Source organism: Mesocricetus auratus, unplaced genomic scaffold (genome assembly GCF_017639785.1).
Source record: "Mesocricetus auratus isolate SY011 unplaced genomic scaffold, BCM_Maur_2.0 Super-Scaffold_100014, whole genome shotgun sequence".
NCBI lineage: Eukaryota > Metazoa > Chordata > Mammalia > Rodentia > Cricetidae > Mesocricetus > Mesocricetus auratus.
Window position 1 is genome coordinate 16,694,989 of NW_024429197.1, and position 21,560 is coordinate 16,716,548.

General features: G+C 38.3%; 1 protein-coding gene across 2 annotated transcripts in view; it reads left to right on the top strand.

The window, feature by feature from the left end:
- Ago3 (argonaute RISC catalytic component 3) overlaps positions 1-21,560 on the top strand; it is an 87,833-nt gene that overhangs the window by 1,010 nt on the left and 65,263 nt on the right. Inside the window, exons 2-3 of one of the 2 annotated variants that reach the window (XM_040756634.1) lie at positions 9,598-9,769; positions 17,682-17,802. In XM_040756634.1, coding sequence (XP_040612568.1) covers positions 9,598-9,769; positions 17,682-17,802 — 293 coding nt within the window. Of the gene's footprint in view, positions 1-9,597; positions 9,770-17,681; positions 17,803-21,560 lie in introns of those variants that run through there. The other variant, XM_040756635.1, reaches the window with a different exon arrangement.

Here is a 21,560-nt window from a genome sequence, read left to right on the forward strand (position 1 = left end):
TGGCAGCCTTGAGAAAGGAAGCCAGCCTGGACAGTACTCGTCCTTAAAAAGAAAGGAAAAAAAGTCAGCGGTTCTAAAGTATCTGATAGAGCAACATGAAATAGGTGTTACATAACGGTTTGCTTACCAAGTAATCACCCTTGTTCCCTAAATTTGAAAGTTGTCTTCATCCACAAGATCAGTAATGTATAGTTTCTATAATATTTATGGGATTGTCTTGTTATTATTTTATAACAATCCCTGAATTTCATATCTCCCCTTGCCAATTTGAAAGGTCCCCAAATTAAAAAAAAAACTAATGTAGAAAAAGGAAAACTAATGTAAAAAAATTAGTGACATAATTGTCAAACGTATACAAAAAGGCATTTATTGATTACATGGAATCTCTTTCTGCTCTGCTTCTACCATTTTTCCTTCTATGTTCCATTTTTTTTCTCCTCTCCATATTTTTCTAAAAAGCAAAATTTGTCTATACTGAAGTTTTAGACTCTTATCAATTTATGTATTTCCAGATTGCCTTTTCCTTGTTCTTAAATTTTACATTTTATTTGTACTTTTCTTACTTTATAAGATGTCTATTTCCAGAGATGTGATTTTTACTCAACTACCCTATTGTCAAGTCTGAAAAACCAAATATGAAATTAAATATTTTGTTAATCATCTACCTAAAACTTTTGAAGATATTTCCTCCAAAATGAAGTATTCTCCCTTTAGGTTTTTCACATGAAAATATTGAAAACAACCTAGAAGGTAATTGTTGTATCAGACCACCTAGTCAGCTGCGAAGCCTGATTAAGAAAGTAAATTTTACCTTTTCCTTTTGGATAGAATATAGAACAATTGATGAGTCTCTACATAACGGTAGATATAGTTAAGATTTATCAACAAGCATGGTATAGTGGCTCCCACCTTTGGTTCCAGCACACAGAAGGCAGAGATGGTTCAATCTCTTTGAGTTGGAGGTCAGCCTGGTCTACATAGAGAGTTCCAGGCCAGCCAGGGCTACGTAGTGAAACCCTGTCTCAAACAAACAAACAAAAATTAAAACAAAACAGTTTATCAGCCATGCTTGGTCATCTTGAAACATAAAAGTCATCCTCCAATAAAGGTTATTCATGATTGACTTGTCTGGCATCAGGATCAAGATTGCTATAATCAAAAATGGTTCTTTGGGCCAGGCATTGTGGCACATGCCTTTAACCCCACTGCTTGGGAGGCAGAGGCAGGCGGATCTCTGTGAGTTCAAGATCAGCCTGGTCTACAGAGTGAGTTCCAAGACAGGCTCAAAAGCTACACAGAGAAACACTGTCTCAAAAACAAACAAACAAACAAACAAAAATAAAACAAAACAGATACTCTTTAATAGTCTGTTAGGTTAGTACTGAAATTTGGGGCTCTCAAATTCTGTTTTTCTTTTGTATGAAGATTCTCAGGAATCATTTACTGACAGAATGTTATGTGGATACACAGAAATCTTAAATTTATTTAGTGCAATAGAGGACATTAAATACAAGTATAATTATTTTATGATGGAGCATTCCTCACTAAAAATATTTATCCTTTCTTTCCTATTCACCTGAAATATTACAAGGGTTTTATTTTATTTTTGAGACTAGGTTTCATTATGTAGATTAAAGATGTGTGTCACCATGCCTATCTTTGTAAGAGATTTTTCAGTTTTTTCTTATACAGCCCACTAATTTAGTACCATCTGTTTTAGGGTTTGTATTGGTATAAAGAGACACCATGACCTTTTTGTTTGTTTGTTTGTTTTTGTTTTTTGAGAAAGGGTCTCTATGTAGCTCTGCCTGTCCTAGAACTCACTCTGTATACCAGGCTGGCCTCAAACTCATAGAGATCCACCTGCAAGTGCTGGGATTAAAGGTGTGCCTGTCTGCAACAAATACTCTTAAAAGCTGAATCATTTTCCCATCCCAAAGACTTTAGCAACTCCTAAAAAGGAAAGAGTTGGCTGACCAGGGCAACTCTTACAAACGAAAACATTTAATTGGGGCTGGCTTACAGTGTGAGAGGTTTAGTCCAACTGTTGTTCAGAAAGGAATTACACTTAAATGTAAGTATTCCCTAGTAATCTGTGGGAAGATAGGGAGTTTCAGCTATGGATTGCCTTCCTAGCATACTCTAGCATTGGAGAGGAATATGCCTATGGAGGGAAAACTTTTTTTTTTGATTTTTCGAGACAGGGTTTCTCCGTGGCTTTGGAGGATGTCCTGGAACTAGCTCTTGTAGACCAGGCTAGTCTTGAACTCACAGAGATCCACCTGCCTCTGCCTCCTGATTGTTGGGATTAAAGGCATGTGTCACTACCACCCAGCCCCAAAACATTTATTTTTATCATAAGTTACTAATAGATAAATTGATTTGTCATGGCTGGTAGTTTTATATGATCTTGCAAAAAGGGGGAAATCTTGTTAAACTTCTTTTTAAGAGTTAAATTACTTTTGCCATATGAGTATTGGACTACATATATGTATTTTGTATACCATGTGTTTCAGGTCATCCAGGACTATATATAATGAGACTGTGTGTCAAAAACTTTAAAGACTTCAAATAACAACTGAAAGCAAAGCACAAAAAATTTAACCTTAAAATGTGGTTTTATAAACATAATGAAGATATTTAAAAGTAACCACAAGTCTGTCATTATGATACAACCAATTTTTATTTTAAAAATCAAATTAGAAACTAGTCAGCTATAACAAAGCTGCTGTGAAAAACAGCTAAAATAAATAAAAAGATAATAAATACTATTCTCTTTTATTCTTTGGGCAAATTTTGCCTAAATAGTTGGTATTAAATATATGTTAGCTATATTTTTCATTGGGAGCACTGCATTTGTTTGGTTCTGTGGGCCTGGCCCGTCAGTATACAAAGAGGCCTGGGGCCCTGTAAAGGGCATAAATAGTTTCTGGAAGAGTTCCCACATTGTCTTTTAGTTGTTGGATTCCAGTTGAAAATTATTTTACTTTATAATATAGATCTCTAATTTCATTTGGTTTCTAAATTTTTAAAATATTTATTCTACCTGAAAGACAGACTGAAGTCAGTGTTTTTTTTCTAATCTAACGAAACATACTTTTATAGCACTTATGCCTTAAAAGGTAGTTTGTTTTAAATAGTTAATATACAAGAGAAAAAAGAACAAAGTGATAGTTCTGTTTTCAGGAAAGTAAAACTAAAAAGACAATTTATTTGCAACTGACTCTTTCCTAGACCTGTTTTGTCTAAGAGTGTTGGGATGAACAGCACTTACCAGACATTCCTACTTTCTAATTCAGTTGTCTGGGATAGTCATAGACCCTCATTCTTCACTCATAACAGAACAGATGTGAGAAAGAATATTGTGTGTTTTCCAGCCATAATGATTATGCTGTTAGGATATATGAACAGCCTTTCTGTATTTGGAGTTTCTGTGGTTTTCTTCATTATCTATGTTAATATTAATGACATAGCGATTGCTTAAAAAAAAAGACTATTGAGTCACACAATTCACACAATTAATGCTTTCTCTTATATTATAAATGTGGAGTTTTGTAGTTTGATTAACCAACTGTTAAAATGAATGAAAAGATAAATAGGTGCTGCTTCCTTTTATTCTTTGGGCATAGTTCGCTTAAATAGTTGGTATTGGTATATGATAGTTTATTTTTATATATAATATATTAGTTTATATTTATGTTGATTTTGTGGTTTGGTTCACACCTTTGTGTGGAATATTAGTTTAATGAAATAATCTGGAAGTATTGATTTTATACCAGATACTTACTTTATTCATTTCATAATTTTCAAATTCTTGGGAAATCAGAAGGTATTTATAAAATATAAGCATGAATAAATGAAATATTTTTAGATTTTTCTCATTTTTAGAAGAAAATATGCAAAATATTTCACAATAAATGTATATACTTTTTATTTTTATTTAATACTATTTTTGATACTCTATTCTACTTGATTTCTAAATATTCTAACAGTATAAGTTACACATAATATTTATTTGATTTTTAAAAATAGTTAATGAATAGATTGCAAAATGAGCCACTTAATGTTTGTTCTTAATTTTTTCAAGGGAGAAAATTCCTTAAAAGATTCTCACCTATATTAACATGTGAGGCAGTTAACCCTTAACAGGTTTTATATTATATAAGAGATTATTTAGGTATAGGTAATATGACTATAACTGTTGTCTATTTTGATGAGTTTATGAATAACTAAATAGAACTTGGAATTAGCAAATAAGAGCTTACCAGAAGTTCCATACTAGTTAGTCATGAGCTCAAAGGTATGAAATCATAGGTACTGCATATGTTAAATTTGGAGATGAACTTAATACATTCATATTTCTGAAGCAAAGACATGTTTTTTTACTATAGAATATTAAATATATACTGATTGTTTTTAAAAGTATGAATGAATGTGAAAATAATATTTTATAATAATATCCTAACCTCTACATAAAACTAATAGTCATTTGTGGTGGTGAATGCCTGTAATTTTAACACCTAAGTGGCTAAAGCCGGAGGATCTCCAACTCAAAGCAAATATAGAGAGAGACTCACTTTTCTTTTCTTTTTTGGCTTTTTTCGAGACAGGGTTTCTCTGTGGCTTTTGGAGGTTGTCCTGGTACTAACTCTGTAGACGAGTCTGGTCTCGAACTCACAGAGACCCGCCTGCCTCTGCCTCATGAGCACTGGCATTAAAGGAGTGTACCACGACCGCCTGGCGAGAGACTTACCTTAAAAAAAAAAATCTGAGCCAGGCGTTGGTGGCACACGCCTTTAATCCCAGCACTCGGGAGGCAGAGGCAGGCAGATCTCTGTGAGTTCGAGGCCAGCCTGGTCTACAGAGCGAGTTCCAGGACAGCCTCCAAAGCCACAGAGAAATCCTGTCTCGAAAAAAAAAAAATCTGCCTGTCTGTCTAGCATATTATTTTTTAACCTGCCTTTCCTACTAAAGCATGTATCATTAGTATTCCCATCAAGTCATTATTTTTACATCTGTGTGTCAGTAATGATTTATGGGTATATACATTACCCATAATTTTTTTCTGTATGTTATTTAACCAGTCTTATAGGTGATAGTTTAGTTTTTTATAGTTTTCTTTATTATAAAAGAAACATAGTATACAGATTTATGGATACTAATTCAGTACTGCCTTTTGTATAAATTCCTAAACATAAAACAGGTAAAGCAGGTAGCCTATGAATGCTATAGAAACATTTGAGGGCTAGAAAGATCGCTCAGTGGACAGAGGACCTGTGTTTGATTCCCAGAACCCATGTGAAGGCTCACAATTGTTGCTGGATTTTCTTTGTCCTGCCTGGTCCTGCAGCTGCCTCTACCCCAAATAAAGCACACAGACACTATGATAATTATAAAACTGTTAGCCAAATGGCTAAGGCTTCTTACTGGCTAGCTCTCTCTTAATTATTAACTGGTTTCTATAAATCTGTGAGGTCTTATCTTACCGAAGAAGGGTCCCCAGACCTCTTACTCCTTTGGCAGCTACATGTTGTCTTTTGGCGGGCTTTCTCTGCCTACCTTTCCCTGAATTCTCCTCGTCTCCTAGTCCTGCCTATCTCCCTGCCTCTATTGGCCATAGTGTTTTATTATCAATCATTAAGAGTAACATATATACAGAAGGACATTCCCCATCACACAATAGTCTGTAATTTCAGTCCCATGGGAGCCAACTCCCACTTTTGGTCTTCCCAGTCACTGCATGTACATGGTGCATAGTCAAAAAGCCCAAACACATAAAATAAAAATGAAAAATAATGAATAAAAAATCTATAGATTTATAGTAGATTTAGAGTGGTAAGTCATTAAGAAGTCATAGTTACGGCTGTTGTGGTAGTACACACCTTTAATTCCAGCACTTAAAGGCTTTATTAGAGTAAGGTGTGGGTGATTTCATCCCAGTACTTGGGAGGTAGAGGTAGGCCGATCTCTGTGAGTTTGAGGTCAACCTGATCTACAAAGTGAGTTCTAGGACAGTCAGGACTGTTACATAAAGAAACCTTGTCTTAAGAAAGGAAGGAAGGAAGGGACAGAGGAAGGGAGGGAGGGAGGAAGAAAGGAAGGAAGGAAGGAGAGAAAGAAATGGAAGGAAAGGGAGAGAGAGAGAGAGAGAGAGAGAGAGAGAGAGAGAGAGAGAGAGAGAGAAAGAAAGAAAGAAAGAAAGAAAGGTAAATAAACTGACAGAACTGTTTTATTCATTAATCACTGTAGAATTGTGTTAGTTATGTAATCATGAAACAAAATTTTGGTTTTTGTCAGATTGAATTAAAAGCACAAAGAGAAAATGTTAGGGGGAATGTGTCAAATTATGAAAAGAATGAATTTTAGAGACAAGATTCTGGTTCTTTTTTCTTTTTCTTTTTTCAAGACAGAGTTTCTCTGTGCAGCTCTGGCTGCCCCGGAACTTGCTTTGTAGACCAGGCTGGCCTCAAACTCAAAGATCCTCCTACCTTTGCCTTTAAGTACTGGAATTAAAGATGTGTGTCACCGCACCAGCCCTAACTGACTTCTTAATGACCTACCACTATAGAGTCAATTATAACAAAGGTGCAGGGTGTTAACATTTCAAGGTAGACTTTGAATATGTTGAAAGATGTCATATGGGAAATCTCTAAATTTCCATCAGTTTTGTTATGAGCCTAAAACTGCTTTAAAAAATAAAATCTACTAAAAGAGCTAAACTTTGGGCTCTATGTTTTAATATCCTTATATGAGCAAATAGGATAATAAAAAAATTAAGAATAAAAAGGAGTCAGGTGTTGGTGGCACATGCCTTTAATCCCAGCACTTGGAAGGGAGAGGCAGGGGGATCTCTGTGAGTTCGAGGCCAGCCTGGGCTACAGAATGAGTGCCAGGATAGGCTCCAAAGCTACTCAGAGAAACCCTGTCTCAAACCGCCCCCCCCAAAAAAAGAACTAAAAGGAAATGGCCTTTCTTTTTTTCTGTTCTTTAATACATTTTATCATAGAGAATTTAGGATAAATATAAACTCCCATATATCTACCACCCAAGCCTATATAAACTGTAACCTATGTTTAATTATATCCCTTCTAATTTTCCTGCCTCTGTATGTTTACAAATTACATTTGTTTATTTATTTGCATATGGAGCTTGGCTTATAGGCAGTTGTGAGCAACATACCATGCATGCTGGGAACTGAACTGGAACCCTGTCTTTCTTTTTTTTTAAAACGATTTATTACATATACAGTGTTCAGCCTACATACCAGAAGAGGATGCCATGTTGAATTGTAGATGGTTGTGAGCCATCATGTGGTTGCTGGGAATTGAACTCAAGACCTCTGGAAGAGCAGTCAGTACTCTTAACCTCTGAGCCATCTCTCCAGCCCCTGTCTTTCTGTTGAGTCCAGAAGAGGATGTCAGATCCCCTGGAACAGGAGTTACAGAGGATAGTGCGCTGCCATGTGGATGCTGGGAACCAAACCTGGTTCCCCTGGAAGAGTGACTACCTCTTAACCATTAAGCCACCTCTCCAATGTTTTCAACTATTATTTTCAGAACCACTGCCCTGTTTTTCCAGAGTGACTGTACTGTGTCATTTTATATTTCTACCAGCAGAGAACTGTTGGGATTTGAGATACTGTTGTGTGTGGTGATAGATTGCTGGAAGTATCAGAATGCAAAGCCAGCCACACTAGTTAGCTATAGGCACCTTTATTCCCAGAACTCAGGAGACAATGGTAAATGGATCTCTGTTAGTTCCAGGCTACACTGAGCTACATGAAACTGATCCAGTCTGAAAGAGACAGCTCACACAATGGAGGCGCTTGGGATCCCATGCCTTTAATTCAGGACTTGAGAAGTATAAAGGGAAGAAGCAAAGGGTCTCATGAGAGAATTTGTCTCCAGCCACGCTGAGGAGAGGTAGCAGCCTGAGGCTTGGTGGAGACAGGATCGCCTTTCAGTCTGAGGCAGAGGTAAAAGCTAGTGGCTGGCTGCTTTGCCTTTCTGATCTTCAGCTTGAACCCCAATATCAGTCTCTGAGTTTTTGTTTTCTTTGTTAAAACTATGTGTCAGCAAATTGTGTTTCCCTAGCAATTTACCTGTTTCATCACTCTGTCAGATTTATTGTCATAGTTGTAACATCTTCTAGTGATTCCTTAAAAAAATCTGGCATTGGTCTTTTTCTTCATTTAAAATAAAATCAGTGTTGCTTAGAACTTCCAGTAAGTTAGTGAAATGATTCAGTGAGTAAAAGTGCTTGCTGGCAAGCCAGAAGTGCTCAGTGCAGTCCCTGGGACCCACATAGTGGAAGAAGGCAACTCCTCCAAAGTTGTTCACTGACTTCCACATGCTTGTCCTCACACTTTCTCACACACTAGTAAACTAATGTACACTAAGTAAATGCATATAGTAAATTTAAAAAGAAACTGTCAGTTGATTCATTTTCAAATGATTCACTTTTTGTCATTTTGTTATCTGATCACTATTATTCCTTTCTTTTTCTGTCATTTTTTTTGAGACAAGTTCTTATGTAAGCCAAGATAGCTAGTTTCTTAACTCACTGTGTACTCCAAGCTGACCATGAACTCCTGATCCTTCTGTTTCTACTTCCTAAGTGCTGGAATTTCAGCCATACACCAACCCAACTACCCTGCATTTTAGTGTGTGTGTATTATGCTTATGTGTATATGTGTTTGTGCAAGTTAACATACCTAAGAATATGGAGGCCAATAGTTGATATCAGAAAGTTTTTCTTAGTCTCTTCTCTGCCTTATTAATATTTATTTATTTATTTATTTATTTTGAGACTGAGTTTCTCTATGTAGCCTTGGCTGTCCTGGAACTCGCTCTGTAGACCAGGCTGGCCTCAAACTCACAGAGATCCGCCTGCCTCTGCCTCCTGAATGCTAGGATTAAAGGACATAATATCAACAAGTATTCTTAGCCATCTCTTCAGCCCCTCCACCTTATTTTTTGAGACAGGTTTTCACTGAGCCTGAAGCTCAAGGTTTTAGCTAGATTGTCTGGCACACAGGTCCCAGGAGCCTCCTGCCTCTGCCTTCAACCAAGGACAGCATCTTCTACATGTGGTTTCCCCAAACCAAATCTAGTTCCTCATGCTTACACAGCAAATACTTGATCCACTGAGCCATTTCCCTAGTACAGTGTTTCTCTGTGTAGCTTTGGGGCTCTGTAGACCAGGCTGGCCTTGAACTCACAGCGATCCGCCTGCCTCTGCCTCCCGAGTGCTGGGATTAAAAGCGTGCGCCACCACTACCCACTTCCACTTTACCTTTTATAGTGTTTTGTTCTTCATCTTCCTTTAATCTGTCTTACTGTTGGTCTCATGCTCCCTGAGTCTGATATGTACTTGCTTCCTTGAGCTTGGATGATTGTTCTTCTGTCTGTCTCTTCCACAGCGAAGTTGGTTTTAATAAGAATAAAATGCGATGAAAGAAATAGAAATGCTAAGGATGATGTCACCTTTCAGAACTAAATTTTAACATTTATCAGCTGTACCTAGAGTTCTAACCTGTTCTATTTGACAAGATGTGGCTTTTAACTGTATGACACTTTTTTTTTTCTCTTTTTACAGGACCCATTGGGGCCCAGCCCCTACTCATAGTGCCCAGAAGACCTGGATATGGCACTATGGGCAAACCCATTAAACTGCTGGCTAACTGTTTTCAAGTTGAAATTCCAAAGATTGATGTCTACCTCTATGAGGTAGATATTAAACCAGACAAATGTCCTAGGAGAGTGAACAGGTAAGAATCATGAAGTCTAGCTGCCATTTGCTGTTTGTATTTGCCTTAGTAAATTGTAAGTCTCTCATATAGTTAAATAACAATGATAATATGTAACACTTTGACCAGAAATACATGGTAATTTGTTTTTGAAATGTGTACTTCAGCGGTGGATGATGAGAGAAGTCTTCCTTCAGATTATCCCATTATACATGAGCTTACATGTTATTCATGTGGTAATATTAAAAAGGTCCAAGTCTGGTGAGCATGTCTTTTGTATTGCTGTTAGGTAATTTATGTTTGTGTTCTTTCTCTTCCCCACTTAATCTTAACCATTTTCATAGTGTTCCCTTTAAATGATGGTAGTAGTAGTATACCCCCCCACATTTTTAAATTAAAATTAATAAGTAAATGAAAAAGTAAAAGTGGTAACAAAACATGTAGGAAACATGAATGTTGGATCAATTTTTCTTGGACTTACCATTCTAGTTACTAATATTTCTATTATAACTGAAAGTAAATGAACAGTGAGTCATTTTATGTTGTTAAGACAATAACTATGTGACTGTTGTGATTATGGTGTAATATAGAGCTCTTCTGAGGGCAGGAAAAGTTTTGGAAAGTAATGTTGGAAATAACCTCTTAAGGTTATTTAATAGTTCAGTTAACCCAGTATAGATGAAATCCAGGAAGGTAAAATGACTTAACAACATACTTTAACAGAAAAGGTGAAATTACAATGGCAGAAATCTCACTTAGAAGAAAAAGAATTTAGTTGGTATAAAATAAATAGACCCTTGCCAGGTGGTGGTGGCAGCGGCATTGGTGATGCACGCCTTTAATCCCAGCACTTGGGAGGCAGAGGCAGGTGGATCTCTGTAGGTTCCAGGCCAGCCTGGTCTACAAAGCTACACAGAGAAATCCTGTCTCTAAAAAACAAAACAAAACAAAATAATTATTATTATTAGAACCTATTTGTCCATCTATCCAAACTCTGTGTGTGTGTGTGCGTGTGCGTGCGCGCATGTGTTTATGCCATAGTTGGGCATGGTGGCACACACCTTTAATTTAGGCGGAAGAGGCAGTAAGATAGGCCAGGTAGTCTACATAGTGAGTTCCAGAACAGTCAGAGCTATGTAGAGAGACCCTGTCTCAAACAAAAACCAAAACCCATTATAAAAGTAAATGCAATAGTATTAATAAATGGATGCAGTAGTACGAAAAGAACAGATGTTGTAGGAAATGCTGGTTAATCTTCCTTGTCATCTTGACTAAATCTGGAATCACCCAGGAGACATTTTATGCACAATATGAGTACATTTTTTGAAGAATAATTTTTTATTTAAATTAGAAACAAGCTTGCTTCACATGTCAATTCCAGCTCCCTCTCCCTCCCTTCCTCCCTGCCCTCCCAACCCCCCACCCCATTCCCCTTCCACTCCCCAGGGAGAGTGAGGCCTTCCATGGGGGATCTTCAAAGTCTATCATATCATCCCTGGCAGGGCTTAGGCTCTCCCCCATGTGTCCAGGCTGAGACAGCATCCCTCCATGTGGAGTGGGCTCCCAAAGTCCATTTGTACACCAGGATAAATACTGACCTAGTATCTCAGGTCTCATAGATTGCCAAAGCCTCCTCACTGATACCCACATTTAGGGGGTCTGGATCAGTCCCATGCTGGCCTCTCAGTCAATTTATAGAGGTTTAACTGAGGTGAAAGACCCACCTTGACTGTGGGTGGTACCCCGACTCTGGTTCCAAACTGAATGAAAAAAAAAAAGAGGAAGCCAGCTGAATAGTAACATTATTTTCTTGACTGTGGACATAGTGTGATCAAATGCTTCATGTTCCTGCCACCAAGACTTGTGTGCTCTGGTGGATTGCAACTCTCAATCTGTGAACTGAAACAAACACTTCTTAAATTCCCTTTGGCAGATATTTGTCACAACCACAAGAAAAGTAATTCAGAAAATGAATACTAAGAGTAGGTTTGTTGCTGTGGTAAGTGTACTTGTAGGGAGGGAGGGTGATGGCTCAGTGGGTAAAGGCTCCTGCCACCCGGCATGATTGCTGATGACTCAGGTTTGAGCCCTAGAACTCACACGGCAGAAGGAGAAAACAGACTCATTATGACATGCTTCGCCACACATACAAAAGTAATAAAATAAAACTGTAATTTAAAAATAATAATGATTAAAAAAAACCCAAGCATGTGGTTCTAGGGCCTTGGAATTGGTTTATAGGAAGAATGATGCCTCCCATGCCTCAGATGCTGGACATAGAATGCAGGGTTTGTTTTTGGCCTACTGGGTTTTGGTCTTGTTGTAGTCTAGTATTTCCTGGTTGTTGTCCCAATCTTCTCTTTTGGATTGGGAATGTATAGTATATACTGTATATTGGAAGGTTTTGGCCAGAAAGCTCTAGAATGCCATCAGCAGAACTTATGAGCCATGCTGAAGGGACTTTGGAGGACCAAAATGGAGATACCAGAAACCTAGTTATAAGGCTTCCAAAAAAACACCCAATTAAAAAATGGGCTAAATCTAGCTCATTTGTGTCATTCTGGCAAAAAAAAATGGCCACATTCTGCTTGTGTTTTGAAAATTTGAGTGATATAAAAAATTAAAAAGTAATGGACTATATTGTTTGATGGAGGGAATTTCAAGGCAGGTAACATCCAGGCTGTGACATAATTACCACTGACTGTTCTTAGTTCTACAGTGAGGGAGCAGAAGGATACTTAAAATGGTGAAGAAAGGAGTGTGAGCAAGTTTAAATATACATGCAAGGATGTATTAAGATCAGCTGACATTGTTAAAGAAAGTAATGCCATGAAAGAGAAATCTCAGGGCCTGACAGTGGTGGCACACACCTTTAATCCCAACACTTGGGTGGCACCTCAGAGTTTGAGACCAGCCTTGTCTGCAAAGTGAGTTCCAGGACAGCCAGGGCTACTCAGAGAACCCTAGAGAGGGAGAGAGGGAAAGAGGGAAAGAGAGAGAGACAGAGAGACAGAGAGACAGAGAGAGAGAGAGAGAGAGAGAGAGAGAGAGAGAGAGAGAGAGAGAGAGAAAGAAAGAAAGAAAGAAAGAAAGAAAGAAAGAAAGAAAGAAAGAAAGAAAGGAGAACTACTGCCCATGGAAATGTTTTCTTGTGAAAGGAAAGTCTAAATTTTAATGGAGACCCCTAACGTTAGAGATGCCAGGACCTTGAGAAGTACATCTAGAAACACTGCAAGCATAGGATAGAGTCAGCCTAAGGGGGCTACATGAGCTACAGGCTGTGGAACGGTACAGGTGGGGCTATTTATGACCATTGGAGCTTAGTTTAAGTTACTGTGAGGTATGGATGCTAGCCAAGGAACCACAGGGTTTGGCGTTTTCCCTGCTGGGCTGCAGTCTTTGGCCTGGTCTTTACTTACTGTCATCCTATTCCTCTCTTTTATTAATGTTTACTTTGTAATATTATTTGTTGGAGAAACAGGTCTTGAGTAAAGAGGCCAGCCTTAGCTAAATGATGAGTTTGAAGTTACCCTGGTCTACATATAGCAAGTTCCAGGCCAGCCTGAACTATATAAGGAGATCCTGCTTCAAGGGGTTGGGGTAGGGGTAATAGGAACCTCCTACCTCTTTTGAGATAGTGTCTTCCTCTGTAGTCTAGGCTTTTCTCAATCTTTCAGTGATCCTCCTGCCTCAGTCTTCTAAGTGCAGGGATTGCAGGTGTGGGCACCATACCTCATTTTTCAATTCCTTCTGAACATTACCAAAATAGTTAGGGGTCTAAATGCAGCAGTCTGGATAACTTTTTCAAAATGAATAAAGCTACATCAAATTGTTTCCTGTTAATGTAAAGATTGTATTGCTACCTTCTATAATGCCAAAGTGATCCTCTTTTAAGTGACTGGAGTTTTCCAATACTTTGTGAGTATGAGGCATTTCTTGTGCCAAATGAACAGATATTTAGCACTAAGGCATTAATCATAATACTAGAATAGGTATCCTTTCCAAACAAGTTTCCCCTGTAGTCAGAGGAGTTTTCTTGGAGAAATACCCAGGGAATGCTGAGTCATTCTGTGAGTCAGCTTCTCTGCATACTTACTCTAGACTAATTTTCTGCTTTTGGGTATATGTGTTGTTTGTCTTGTCTCCTTTCTTATTGTTGCTTTGATTAAAAATGATTGCTTTGTGGCTCAGCAGTTAAGAGCACTGACTGCTTTTGGTGGCTCACAATCATCTGTAACTACAGCCCCAGGGGATCTAACATTATCATCTGGCCTCTGTGGGCACCAGGCACACACATAGTGCATAGATACACAGGCAGGCCAACTCTTAACACAGAAATAAAAATTTGACAATAAAAAGAAAGAAAGAGAATGGACATTTGGTAAGAAAGTGGATCTAATAAGTAAATTCAGAATGGTATATATATATATTTTAAAGAGTGGTCATAGGGCTGGAGAGATGACTCAGCGGTTAAGAGCACTGCATGTTCTTCCAGAGGTCCTGAGTTCAATTCCCAGCAACCACATGGTGGCTCACAACCATCTATAATGAGGTCTGATGCCTTCTCCTGGGCTACAAGCATGTACACAGATAAAAAAGTGTATGCATAATAAATAATTTAAAAAAAGAGGGATCACAATAACTAAAATCCATATAGCTTAGAAATATGACCGCAGGTTTGTCCAGCTAAATGTACAGGGAAATAAACTTGAGTAAACTGTTACAAATTTCTTCAAGTTATTTAAATGTTGAAATTAAATACTTGTTTATTAAATTATAATTTACAGTCTGTGCACCACAGCATGATGGCATCAGAAGACTTGGTACTAAGATGTAGGAATTGATAGTTGAGGTAGGATTTGGAAAGTAGGCTGTAGTCCTTTTTAAGACTCAACATACTCAGAGTAATTGACAGATAAATCCTTAATTTTAAACTGTAGTTTGAAGTTCTAGAAAGAAAGAATATTATTTTATGCAAGAATTATCCCTTCCCCAGACTAAGTTTATTAGTGAAAGAAAGTCATTGAATTTTGGCAAAGCCTAGCTCTATTTACTGAAATTTTCTTTGGAAAATTCTTTTCTTTCTTTCTTTCTTTCTTTCTTTCTTTCTTTCTTTCTTTCTTTCTTTCTTTCTCTCTTCTTTTCTTTTTTTTGTTTTTTTGTTTTGTTTTGTTTTGTTTTGTTTTGTTTTTTGAGACAGGGTTTCTCTGTGGCTTTATATACAGGAACTTACTCTGTAGACCAGGCTGGCCTTGAACTCACAGAGATCAGCCTGCCTCTGGCTCCCAAGTGCTGGGATTAAAAGTGTGTGCCACCACTGCCCAACTTCGTAGTTCTTACATTTTAAATTAACCCATATGTCTTCTTTTTAATTTAAACTAGAAACTGATGGGGAAGTCCTGTGTGTATGTCAATAAAGCACTGTTGGCCAATAGGGAAGCAAGATACGTGGGACTAGGAGTCCAGGAGGACTCTGGGTAGGAGGAACACAGGGAATCAAGAAGTGGCTGCCATAGGGGTAAGAAGTTTGGAACTTTTCTCCAGTAAGAAAAATACTAGGGCTGGAGGGATAGCTCAGCCGTTAAAGGCTAGGCTCACAACCAAAAATATAAGAAAAATACTTAGATTAACAATTATGGGGTAAATATTTAAGTCAGAGCTAGCCATTAAGAAACAAGCAAGGCCAACAGCTTCATAATTAATACAGCGTCTTGTGTGTTATTTGGGGACTACAATGCTGCAGGGCCCAGGCGACTGGTGGGGAGAAACCAAAGCGGCTGGCAAGGAAAAGGCTTCTGTCTACAAGAAGCAATCTCATTTTATGTATCAATCCCAGTTCCCTCTCCCTCCCATCCTCCCCACCCCCCATCCCATCCCCCTTCCTCTCCCCAGGGAAGGTAAGGCCTTCCAAGGGTGAATCACCAAAGTCTATCACATCATTTGGGGCAGGGCCTAGGCTCTTCCCTTTGTGTCTAGGCTGAGAGAGTATCCCTCTCTGGGGAATGGGATTTTAATTTAAATTTTTCCAGTACTGTTCAAGTGTACTCTCATTGTGATGTATTGAGAGTGTAAACTACGCAGTTCCTCTCTATACATAAATTGGCATGTATCCTGTTAAGTACCCTTTTACTGTCTTTAAGAATTTGTGAGTAAAGCTAGGCTGTTGTGGCACACACTTTTTTTTAATTTAAATTAGAAACAAGCTTGTTTTACATGTCAATCCCAGGTCCCTCTCCCTCCTCTCCTCCTCTCCTCCCCTGCCCCCCACTGGTCCCCTTTCCCATCCCCTTTCTGCTCTACAGGGAGGGTGAGGCCTTCCATGGGAGACCATCAAAATCTGTCATAACATTTGGAGCAGGGCCTAGGCCCTCCCCATGCGTCTAGGCTGAGAGAATATCCCTCTATGTGGAATGGGATCCCAAAGTCCATTTGTTTTTCTTTTTGGTTTTTGGTTTCTTGAGACAGGGTTTCTCTGTATTGTTTTGGAGGCTGTCCTGGAACTAGCTTTGTAGACCAGGCTAGTCTCAAACTCACAGAGATCCGCCTGCCTCTGCCTCCCGAGTGCTGGCATTAAAGGCGTGCGTCACCAACACCCAGCTTCCCAAAGTCCATTTGTATGCTAGGGATAAATACTGATCCACTACCAGAGGCCCCATAGATTGCCCAGGCCTCCTAACTGGCACCCATGTTCAGAGTGTCTGGATATGTCCTATGCTGGTTTCCCAGCTATCAGTCTGGGAGGCACACACTTTTAGTTCTAGCATTCAGGAGGCAGAAGCAGGCAGATCTCTGTGAGTCGAGGCCAGTGTGGTCTACAGAGTGAGTTCTAGAACCACCAAGGCTACACAGAGAAACTCTCTCAAACAACAAACAAAAACAAAAAAAGGAAGAAGGGAAGGAAGGAAAAAGAATTTGTAAGTAAAATAATGTATTGATTTGTAGGTATTTTGTATAATTCTCTATAGTCTATAATTCTTTAATGTTAGCTCTTAATGCCTTTTCATCTTACTATATATTGGAATCAAAACATTTGCTGAGTGAAAATAGAATTTTCTTTTTGTGGTACTGGGGAGTTGGGAAGGTACTCTGAACACATGCATGTGAGGCAAATACACTATCATTGAGATGTATCCCCAGCTGGGCGTTTCCCAGCACCTCACTGACTGGGTGACGTTGTTAAGAGTGGGCAGTATAAGGAATATGGATGTGTTTGTTGCTCTCAGGAAACTCACTGCAGGAATGAAGAACATAATAATGATACAATAGATGGTTGTTCTAAATAGAGATACAGACAAGATGTATTTTAGCTCTGGGCTACATCCTGGAACTCACTCTGTAGACCAGGTTGGCCTAGAACTCACAGAGATCCACCTGCCTCTGCCTCCTGAGTGCTGGGACTAAAGGTGTACACAACCAACACATAGTTTGCAAAAAGCGTCTTACTGTTTAAGAAAAAAAGGTAAATAGAGAGTGCTTAGAGAAGATGAAAGGGAATTTGAATTAAATTCTAATAATATTTTTGTGGTCAACAGTATCCCAAAATGATAAATTTACTCAATTCATTCTTCTTTTAATTTTTGGAAACTTTGTGTCATCCTTTGCCAGCAGTCAGTCTTCTGCTGTCTTAAGCTATGGTTCTGAAAGCAAAACCTTATTTTGAGGTCATTGAACAGTGCCAGGAACTATTTCAGTTAATACTTTTTTTTTAAGATTTATTTATTACATCTACAGTGTTCTGCCTACATGCCAGCAGAGGGCACCAGGTTGAATTGTAGATGGTTGTGAGCCACCATGTGGTTGCTGGGAACTGAACTCAGGACCCTGGAAGAGCAGTCAGCGCTCTTAACCTGTGAGCCATCTCTCCAGCCCCAGTTAATACTTTTGCATTTCATCTTGCAGAGGATTATATGACTGTATTTTTTCCCTTCCTTAGAGAAGTAGTTGACTCAATGGTTCAGCATTTTAAAGTGACTATATTTGGAGACCGTAGACCAGTTTATGATGGGAAAAGAAGCCTTTACACAGCCAATCCACTTCCTGTGGCAACCACTGGGGTAAGATTTGTTTCTTTATGGTGAATCTATGCTTGTGCTATATCTCCTTTTTTTTAGATTTATTCTTATTTTATGTGATGAGCGTTTTGCCTGCATGTATGACTGTGCATCATGTTTGTGCAGTGCTCAAGAAAGCCAGAAAAGGGTGTCAGAGCCCCTGCAACTGGAATTACAGCTAGTTGTGTGCAGCCATGTGGTTGCTGGGAACCAAACCTAGGTCCTCTGCAAGAACAAGTGCTCTTAACAGCTGGGCTATCTCCCTAGCCCCGTTTTCTCCTTTTAAAGACTCTTATACCATTTTAAGTTGTAATCCATATTAATGTGATCATTTTTTCAACTTCTGTTGAAATAATTTCAGGTTTACAGAAAAGCCTCAAGAACAATGTAGGAAACTCATGTATACTTTACTCAGTTTCACCAATGGCCTGCACTGATTTTAGAATTTTTCTTACTCTCTTTTGCTCTTTCACGAAACATATTTGCATACTTACTTTTTATTAACCCATTCACAGTTGGGTTGCATACATTATACCCCATTAATAATACTTTAATATGATGTATTTCCTAAGAGTAAAAATTAAAAGCTATAGTATATTTAACCATGTTAATTGAGTTTAATATTGGTACAATACTTTTGTCTAACCAACAATCCATATTCTAGTTTTGCCCTTCCTCTGATAAAGAATCTGGTCCAGGATCATGCTAGTAGGCAGCACATATCTTTAGTCTTTCTTATGGAACAATTATCTAGCCTTTTTCTTTTCTTTTAAAATGTAAACATGATTGAAGACCATAGGCAAGTTATTTTTAGACTGCTCCTGAGTTGTATTTGCCATCTCCTTCAACCTGGTTACATTTTTTTTATATATGATTTGGCCAGAATATTGCAGAGTGTTCTTATTTTAGCAGTGCCATTGTATCCAGAGCTATAAAATATATATTTGTTTCACTAATGTTGATGGTACCTTCAACCACTTGGTTAAGTTGATTTCTGCCTGTTTTTCCTACCAAGATATTATTTTTCTCCTTGTAGTTAGTATCTTAAGGGGAAATGTTTTCTGTTTATGTTTTTGGCTTTTTTCTTATAAAGTACAAATAACATTTTAATCATTTTTAAAGTACAATTCAGTAATGTCAAGCACCCGCACAATGTTATATAGTCAGCAGCAGCATCCGGAACTGTCTTTATCTGGTTAAGTTGAAACTCTGTACCCACTAAAACTTTTTTTTTTTTCAATTAAATTTAGTTATTTTACATCTGACTGTAGTTTCCCTTCCCTCCTCTCCTCCCATTCCCTCCTCCCTGCCCCCCCATCCACTCTGCCTCTGCATTAAACACTCTTTATTGCCCTCTCCCATTGACCCTTGGTAACCACTACTCTCCTTTCTGTGTCTTTGAATTTGACACCGCTAGTTACCTCAAGTAAGTGGAATCATGAAGCATTTATCCTCTTGTGGCTTGCCTATTTCACTTAGCATTATGTCCTCAAGTTTTATCCATATTATAGCATATGTTACATTTTCTTTCTTTTTCAAGGCTGAGTAATAAATCTATTACATAATTACAACACATTTTGTTTATCTATTTTTCTGTTGATAAACATCATTTAGATCTCATTGTATAAGCCAGGGCTGACCTTTGACTCTTGGTATAGTACAAGACTGGCATCTTAATCCCCCCCCCTTGCTTTCTGAGGAGCTGGGGTTATGGGTCTGTACAACCAGGCCCAGTTCCATTGTGGTTTGGATTTCCTCCAAGTTAGTGATATTAAACTTATTTTCATGTATTCATTGGCCATCTTTATGTTCATCAAGACATCCATTCAAGCTGGTGGTGGTATACCTTTAATTCCAGCACTTGGGAGGTAGAAGTAGGCAGATCTTTGTGAGTTCTTTTGAGGACAGCCTGGTCTACAGAGTGAGTTTCAGGGTGGCCAAGGCTACATAGAGAAACCCTGTCTTGAAAAACTAAAAATAAAACAAAACAAAAGGTTAATTCAAGCATTTTATCCACTTTTTAAATTGGGTTTTTGTTTTTGCAGTTAATGAGTTACAAGATTTTTTTTTATGTTTTAGATGACAACCTCTTTTATGGTGATATTTTCTTTATGATCTAACAAATAAAGCTTGTCTGAAGAACAGAGAAGCAAAACATCCAGCCACTGGCTCTTACCTCTACCTCAGACTGAAAGGGCCATCCTGTCTCCATGAATCCTCAGACTGAATGCTCAGACTAACTGCCTAGACTCTGCCCCAGTCTGACTGCCTGGACTGCCATGAACTCCTGTCTCCTCCCACTTTATATTCCCCTCTCTACCCAGTCATATCGATTTCTGTCTCTACCTCCTTAGTGCTGGAATTAAAGGTGCGTGACTCTAAGTGCTAGGATTTCCTTTGTGTGAGCTCTGTCTGCTTTAGACTGGATCAATTTTGTGTAGCTCGGGGTGTCCTTGAACTCACAGAAATCCATCTTCCTCTGTCTCCCAAGTGCTGGGATTAAAGGTGTTTACCACCATTATCTGGTCTCTATGACTAGCTAGTGTGACTAGCTTTTCACTCTGATCTTCAGTCAAACTTTATTTGCTAGATCACAAACAAAATGTCACCACATCTTTTCATATATATAATTATAAAGATATTTTCTGGCATTCCATAGATTGTCTTTCCTCCATCAGTTGTGCCATTTGATGCAAAGTTTTTAGTTTTGATGCAAGAAATAACTTTTAAGAATCTTCTTTTTATATTTTTTTTAGCAATTGGTGATTCCTACTTGAGAGAATTATTGCCTCCATAATAAAAGAATACTTTATCTTGTTTATTTATCTGACACAGTTTGTGCCAGATATAGTCAATTGGCACACCTTTAAGCTGATTCTTGTGTTCTTTTGATATAATACACTTTCTTTTTAAATTTTCTTAATTTGAGATCAGGTCTCACTCTAACTGGGGCTGTCCTGGAACTGACTGTATAACCAGGCTGACTTCAAACTTGTGGTAATTCCCCTGTCTTAGCCTCCCCAATACTGGAATTTCATGCATAAACCACTATATCTGGCAAACAGGTTCTTTGTTAATATTTCATTACTTTCTGGTATGGGATATTCTAAACTTACATTTTGCCACTGCAGCCCTGCAAGCAACCATTTCTCAGGAGAACCCTAGTTTCCTGTTTTGGAATACAATTTCAAAACCAAATTCTGAGTACCATATATGCTTACTGATACTGGGGTATGCTCCTTAAGCCTTTTATTAGTGGACAGAGGCAAGATACATGTACATATTCATGTATATATAAATATAACAATATTAAAACTTTAATACTTTAAATTTTTTAAATAATCATTTTATTTTCATTTGTATGTATGCCTGGGTGCCCGTAGAACCCAGAAGAGGGCATTGATCCCATGGAACTAGTGTTAAAAGATGTTGGGAGCTACTTACTGTGGGTGCCGGAAACAACTCTGGTCTCTGCAATAGCAGCAAGTGCTCTTAACTTGAGCTGTCTCTCCAGTCCTAATTTATTTATTTGTTTGTTTACTTATTTATTATGAATGTATGTGAGAGAAAGAGAGTGTGTGTGTCTTTGTGTGTGTGTGTGTGAGAGAGAGAGAGAGAGAGAGAGAGAGAGAGAGAGAGAGAGAGAGAGAGAGAGAGAGAGAGAGAGAGAGAGAGAGAGAGAGAGAGAGAGAGAGAGAGAGAGAGTGAGAGTGTCCTGGGGATCAAACTCTGGTTGTCAGTCACCCTTATGTGCTGAACTA